General features: G+C 36.9%; 1 protein-coding gene across 1 annotated transcript; it reads right to left on the bottom strand.

The window, feature by feature from the left end:
* On the bottom strand, positions 3,431-4,180 carry LOC107615602. The gene has a single exon (XM_016317653.1). The coding sequence runs from the start codon at positions 4,178-4,180 to the stop codon at positions 3,431-3,433; it is 750 nt and encodes a 249-aa protein (XP_016173139.1).

Genomic DNA, 7,643 nt, shown 5'->3' on the forward strand with positions numbered 1-7,643 from the left:
CTTTGCTCATCCAGTGATTCCCCCAAGTAATGCTTAAGCTTATGGCCATTGACAGTGAAAGTCCTCTGTGTTTTCTCATCCATAAGTTCCACATGACCATAAGGAGAAACTTTGATGATTGTGAAGGGTCTTGACCATCTTGATTTTAGCTTCCCTGGGAAGAATTTGAGTCTTGAGTTGTATAAGAGAACCTTTTAGCCTTTTGCGAACTCCCTTCTTGACAGCTTTTGATCATGCTATTTCTTTGTTTTCTCCTTATAAATCTTGGCATTTTCATAGGCTTGAGTTCTGAACTCTTCTAATTCATTCAGCTACAACAACCTTTTTTCTCCAGTAGCTTGATCATCAAAGTTTAACATCTTTAGAGCCTAAAATGCTCTATGCTCAAGATCCATTGGCAAATGACAAGCTTTTTCATACGCCAATTGGTATGGAGACATGCCAATAGGTGTCTTAAAAGCTGTTCTGTAAGCCCACAAAGCATCATCCAACTTCTTGGACCAATCTTTCCTTGAGGTCCCAACAGTCTTCTCAAGGATCCTCTTGAGCTTTCTATTTGAAATTTCTACTTGACCATTGGTTTGTGGGTGGTATGGGGTTGCTAATTTGTGGTTAACACCATATTTAAAGAGGAGGGTCTCTAGTTGCTTGTTGCAAAAGTGACTTCCCCCATCACTTATAAGAGCTCTTAGAACCCTAAACTGACTAAATATATTCTTCCTCAAGAAATTGATCACTACTTTGTTGTCGTCTGTTGATATTGCTATAGCTTCTACCCACATAGACACATAGTCCAAAGCCACCAATATGTAATTGTTTGAGTATGAGGGTGGGAAAGGTCCCATGAAATCAATCCCCTAAACATCAAACAACTCTAGTTCCGCGATGAACTTCTGTGGCATCTCATTTTTCTTGGGTAAGTTGCCAACTCTTTCACACTCATTGCACCTTGTCCCAAACTCCCTTACATCTTTGAATATAGTAGGCCAAAAGAATCCACACTATAACACCTTGGCTACAGTCCTTTCTCCACTAAAGTGCCCTCCATAAGTAGATCCATGGCAATGCCAAATGACCTCTTGTCCTTCCTCATGAGAAATACATCTTCTAAGAATTCCATCAGCACATTTCTTAAAGAAGTATGGTTCATCCCAAATGAAAAGATTGGCATCATTGATGAGCTTCCTTCTTAAGTGCTTATTGATGTTGGAAGGTAGCTCTCCAATGGCCTTGAAATTGGCTATGTTCGCAAACCATGGAGCCTCTTGGAGCATCATCAATTGCTCATCTAGAAAGCTTTCATTTACACCAAGGCTATGAGCTTCAGTGTCCATATGTGGGATCCTTGATAGGTGGTCAGCCACCTTATTTTCTGCTCCACTTCTGTCCTTGATTTAAATGTTGAACTCTTGGAGTAATAGGATCCATCTGATCAATCTAGGGTTGGACTCTTGTTTGGTTAGCAAGTATTTGAGAGCTGCATGGTCAGTAAACACAACTACTTTAGAACCAATAAGGTAAGACCTGAATTTGTCAAAAGCAAAGACTATAGTAAGGAGTTCTTTTTCTGTGGTGGTGTAGTTCCTTTGGGCCTCATTAAGAACCTTACTAGCATAATATATAACATGCACTAGCTTGTCTCTTTTCTGTCCTAATACAGCACCAATGGCAAAATCTGATGCATCACACATCAATTCAAAAGGTAATTGCCAGCTTGGTGGTGCTATAATAGGTGCAGAGGAGAGCTTGCTTTTAAGCTCCTCAAAAGCTTGCATGCATTCTCTATCAAAGATGAAAGGTACTTTAGAGACAAGTAGGTTGCTTAAAAATTTAGCAATTTTTGAGAAGTCTCTAATGAACCTTCTATAGAAGTCAGCATGTCCCAAGAAGCTCCTAATTGCTTTGACATTGCAAGGTGGGGGTAATTTTCAATCACTTCCACCTTAGCTCTATCTACCTCTATGCCTTTCTTAGAGTTTTTGTGGCCAAGAACTACCCCTTCGGTAACCATAAAATGACACTTTTCCTAGTTCAAAACAAGGTTAGTTTTTTGGCATCTCTTGAGCACCAAGGCAAGATGGTGTAAGCAATTAGGAAAGGAGTCACCAAATACTGAGAAATCATCCATGAAAACCTCAATAAATTTCTCAATCATATCAGAAAAAATGGACAGCATGCACCTTTGGAATATGGCAGGTCCATTGCACAAACCAAAAGGAATACGTCTGTATGCAAAAACACCATAAGGGCAAGTGAAAAATGTCTTTTCTTGGTCCTTAGGATCCACCACAATCTGGTTGTAGCCTGAGTATCCATCCAAGAAATAATAGTACTCATGCCCAGCAAGCATAGTTGTTAAAACCGGACCGGACCGGCCGGTTCGACTGGAAAATTGGTGAACCGGACCATGTACCGGTCCGGTTTAGTATATTGACCATTTAAGGAATTAAAGCGGACAAAACCGGTACGAACCGATTAAACCGACGTAAACCGGTCAAAATTGGCATGAACTTGAACCGAACCGGTCCGGTCAACAAGCACAGTCAATGGTCAACCCTGCGCGTTGATAACGTCATGCTAATGTCAGCGTGCAAGGTTGGGAAATTTTGCACCTTGGGAAATTTTTTGAAAAATAGAATACAAGGTAGGAGTCGAACTTGGCTCTTCTCAAAGGAAGACCAAGATAACTACCACTGCACTAATTTGTTCTTAGTATATTATATAAAGATATTTAGACTTTAAAATTACTCTTTGGATATAGTTTATAGATTGTTATTCTTATTGTGTCCAATTAAGATACTATTAAAGTAGTACAGACTAATTTTATGTTTATCTTTCTATTAGTTATTTATAGAATTCGAGACTTAATTATTCTTAAAATATTAGTAAAAATATATATTTTAAATTGTAATTTAAGGTTTTTAACTATTTTATATTTTTTATTTACATGAGACCGGTTTTATCGGTTGGACCAATAACTCATCAGTTGAACCAATAAACCAATAAACCAGGAATCTGACCGGTTCGATCACCGGTTCGGTTCTGACAACTATGCCAGCAAGCCTCTCCAACATTTGATCCATGAAGGGTAGAGGAAAATGATCCTTTCTTATGGCTTCATTGAGCTTTCTATAGTCTACACACATGCACCATCCGGTGACTGTTCTTGTTGGTATTAGCTCATTCCTTTCATTTGGCACAACTGTGATTCCCCCTTTCTTGGGAACTACTTGAACAGGGCTCACCAAAGGACTATCTGAAATGGGGTAAATCACCCCTGCTTGCCATAGCTTGAGCACTTCCTTTTGCACCACTTCCTTCATCGCTGGGTTCAATCTTCTTTGCGGTTGGATTGAAGGCTTAGCATCCTCCTCAAGAAGGATTTTATGCATGCACATTAAAGGGCTTATCCCCTCAAATCTGAAAGTGTCTACCCAATGGCATCCTTGTGTTGTTTCAACACCTTAATGAGCTCCTCCTCTTGTTCCTTGCTCAAGGTTGAATTGATTATTACTGGATAAGTGTCATTGTTCCCCAAGTAAGCATACTTCAAGCTTGGAGGTAGGGTTTTTAGTTCCAGCTTGGGTGCTTGTTCTTTCTCCTTGCTTGTCTTGTCTAACATGATTGTACTGTCTATGCTTTCTTGTGGTAATTCACTGCATGATGCTGGTTTCCTTTGCTTCATTTCATCTTCAAGTTTGTCTTCTTCTCGAACTCCTTGGACCAGTGTCTCCATTGTGTCTACCATCATATACTCTCCAATGGACTCTTTGGGATAGCTCATAGTAGTAAAAACATTGAACACCATCTTTTCTTCATGAAGCCTGAGGACTAATTCTCCCTTTTGTACATCAATTATCGCTCCAGTTATTGCCAAAAATGGTCTCCCTAGTATGATTGATGCATTGGCCTCTTCTTCCATGTCAAGTACTATAAAATCTGCTGGGAAGATGAAGTCACCCACCTTAACTAACAAGTCCTCCACTACTCCATGGGGGAACTTGAATGTACTGTCTGCTAGTTGAAGTGACATTCTTGTTGGCTTGGCCTTTTCAATTCTCATTCTCTTCATCATGGCCAAGGACATAAGGTTGATGCTAGCACCCAAATCACACAATGCTTTCTCGATGCTAATGTCTCTTATGATGCATGGGATTTGAAAGTTTCCAGGATCTTTCATCTTTTAGGGAAGTGATGAGCGAATATTTTATACATTTTTTGGCATTATTTTCATATAGCTTTTAGTATGTTTTATTAAGTTTTTATAGGTTTTAGTGTTAAATTCACATTTTTGGATTCTACTATGATTTTTTGTTTTTTTGTACAATTTCAGGTATTTTTTGGCTGAAATTGAGGAGCTGGAGCAGAAGTCTGATTTAGAGACAGAGAAAGCACTGCAGATGCTGTCCGGATCTTACATACTTGAATTCGTAAGAGCTTTTCTTAAGCTACAGATATCGAAATGGAGCGTTCTCAATGACTAGGAAATCTGACTTCCAGTGCTTTCCAGCAATATATAATAGTTCATACTTTGCTTTGGATTAGAAGGCCCAAAACTGGCGTCCAACGCCAGAAACCTGTCCCCTTCCAAGCGTCCAGTGCCTAAAGAGCAGAGACCAATGTATAAACGCCCAAAGAGGACCCCCTAGCTGGCGTTCTATGCCTCAGAGACCTCAAAGCACGTGGATCTCATCAAAGCTCAACCTAAACACTCACCAAGTGGGCCCCAGAAGTGGATTTTAGCACTAAATAGACTGTTTTACCCTTACTAGTCATTTGTTTAGTATTTAAAGTGTATTTTACATAATCATTTGAACAACATACTACCATTCAGCATTATTTCTTTTTTCACTTGTTTTTCCCATTCAGTATGAGTTTCTAAATCTCCTAGGTTGAGGGGAGGAGCCCTGCTGAGTCCTATGAATTAATAAAAGTATTACTATTTCTCTTCGATCCGTGTTTGATTAATTCTAATATGTATGTTCGATCTTATCGTGGTGAATAGGATGATCTAACAAATTAGCTTTGTTCATCAGATTAAGACGAACGTGCCTGACAAACACCCGCGTCTACTTGGGTTCAGAATGTGTCTTTCACCGGACAAGGACGAACCAACAGCTATGTTTATACATCTCTCAGACGGCTAATCCATGACTTTGTTGGGGACTTCTCAAGACATCAATTCAGCCGATTTTCGGGGAGATTAGGGTCTCTGTGGTAGAGGCTAGAACCCAAGGTGTAGCATTCTCTGATCCAGAAGATCTGACCTTGTCTGTGGCATTTTGAGTAGGATCATTAAGGAGAATGAACTATACGAGCTTCACCCTCAATCAGAATGGATCCGCTCTATACCTGGGGTTCAGATCCGGAGGAGTATTGGCAGCTGCTCAAACCAGTGTCAATCATATACAGCCTGCCATTGAAAAAATCACTCACAAGCAAAGAGAGCAGTAATACCGGAGTTAATTCAAAAAGACAAAGCAACTTTAATCCTCAACTCTATTCCTATCCCTATTTACCAGTATCTTTATTAGTTATATGTCATCATAGTTTCATGATCATCTTGGTTTAACAATCTTCTGATCATCCTGACTAAGACCTGCAAGATAACCATAGCTTGCGTCAAGCCACAATCCTCGTGGGATCGACCCTGACTCGCTCAGGTATTACTTGGACGACTCAGTGCACTTGCTGGTACTGCTGTACGAAAGTGTGGGATTCGTAAGCACCAAGTTTTTGGTGCCGTTGCGGGGGATTGTTGAGTTTGGACAAACTGACAGATTGTCTTGCTCCCTAGATCAGGTAATTTATTTTACTTTATTTTTATTTGAGTCTTTTAATTTTATTTTCTTCTTCCAACTTTCGAAAAAAAAATTAAATTAAAATTTTTTCAAAAATATTTTTATTTTCTTTGTTTAATTTTTGTTCTTGGTTTGAGCCCTTTGTGTTTGTTCTTGCTTGAATTTTTTGTTTTCTTCAAAGCTTTCTTTCAAAAAATTTTCAAAATAGTTTCTTTGGTTAAATATTGTGTCAAATCTTTAAGTTTGGTATATTCTTGTTTTTTTTCTTTTAATTTTCGAAAATTTGTGTTTAGTTTTCTAAAAATTTTAAGTTTGGTGTTCTTTACATGTTCTTGTGTTTAAATTTTTTTTAGTCTTGTTCTTTGTGTTCTTGTCAATCTTCAAAGTGTTCTTGTCTTTTCTTTTGTTTTGATCTTAAAATTTTTAACTTTGGTGTCCCATTGTGTTTTCCCTCCAAATTTCCGAAAATTGGGTGCACTAGATCTAAAAATTTTAAGTTTTGTATCCTTTACTTGTTTTTCTCTCTCCTCATTAAATTCAAAAATAAAAAAAATATCTTTTCTATCTTAAAATTAATTTAAATTTCGAAAATTCTTAATAAAAATTCAGATTTTAATTTTAGAAATTTTATTTTATCTTATCTTAGTTTTAAATTTTAAAAATCAAATCATTTTAAAATCATATCTTTTTCAAAAAATCATATCTTTTTCAAAATCTTATCTTTTCTTATTTCAAATTTCAAATTTCAAAATCCAATTTTCAAAAATTTAAGAATTTAAATTTCAAATTTCAAAATTAAAAATCTTATCTTTTTCAAATTTCAATTTTCAAAATTAAATCTTTTTCAAATCATTTCAATTTCTTATTTTATCTTTTCTAACTTCCAATTTTAAAATCATATCTTTATCAAATATTTTTAATTTATCATCTTATCTTTTCTTATCTCTTTTCTAATTTTAAATTTCAATTTTAAATCTTCTCTTATCTTATTTTAAAAGCAAATCTCTTCTTAATTAATTACTCATCTTCCCTCTCCTCTTTTTCAAAACTTCCTAACTAACTTCTTCTCTCTAATTTTCAAAAATTCTCTAAATAAATAAAATAAAAAATAAAAATATTTTAACTCTTATTCATATCTTCTATTCCTATTTCTTCTCCTATCCCTATTTCTTCTTCCTTTTCTTCTACCTTTCTTCATTATGAACCCAAGTGGGAATGAAGAGTTCAAAAAAGAACTCTGGGATCCTATACAAATCCCAATGCTGACTTCTATGGAAGAAGTATTAGCATACCTCAAATCAGAGCAAGTAGCTGTGAATTAAACCCTCAACTCATTACCATAGTACAGCAACACTGCCAATTTTCTGGACTTCAACAGGAAGAGCCTATAGAATTTTTAGCAGATTTCTTGAAGATTGCTGACATAGTACGCAGTAAGGGAGTAGACCAAGATGTCTACAGATTATTGCTTTTTTCTTTTGCTGTAAAGGACCAAGCAAAAAGGTGGTTGGATAACTAGCCTAAAGCTAGTTTGAAAACTTGGAAATAGTTAGTAGACAAGTTTTTAAACTAATACTTCCCCCCAAGAAAGATGACCCAGCTGAGGCTGGACATCCAAGGCTTCAAACAAGGAGATAGTGAATCTCTTTATGATGCCTGGGAGAGGTATAGGAGGATGTTAAGAAAATGTCCCACTGAAATGTTTTCAGAATGGGTACAGTTAGACATCTTCTACTATGACCTTTCAGACAAGGCTAGAATGTCTTTGGACCACTCTGCTGGTGGTTCCATACACATGAGAAAGACCATTGGAAAGGCTCAAGAGCTTATTGAGACAGTTGC

The sequence above is a fragment of the Arachis ipaensis genome, chromosome B09, assembly GCF_000816755.2.
Source record: "Arachis ipaensis cultivar K30076 chromosome B09, Araip1.1, whole genome shotgun sequence".
Lineage (NCBI taxonomy): Eukaryota > Viridiplantae > Streptophyta > Magnoliopsida > Fabales > Fabaceae > Arachis > Arachis ipaensis.

What these genes read in the sequence shown, in the direction of transcription:
- LOC107615602 (XM_016317653.1), bottom strand. Translation starts at nt 4,180, where the DNA reads ATGAAAGATCCTGGAAACTTTCAAATCCCATGCATCATAAGAGACATT.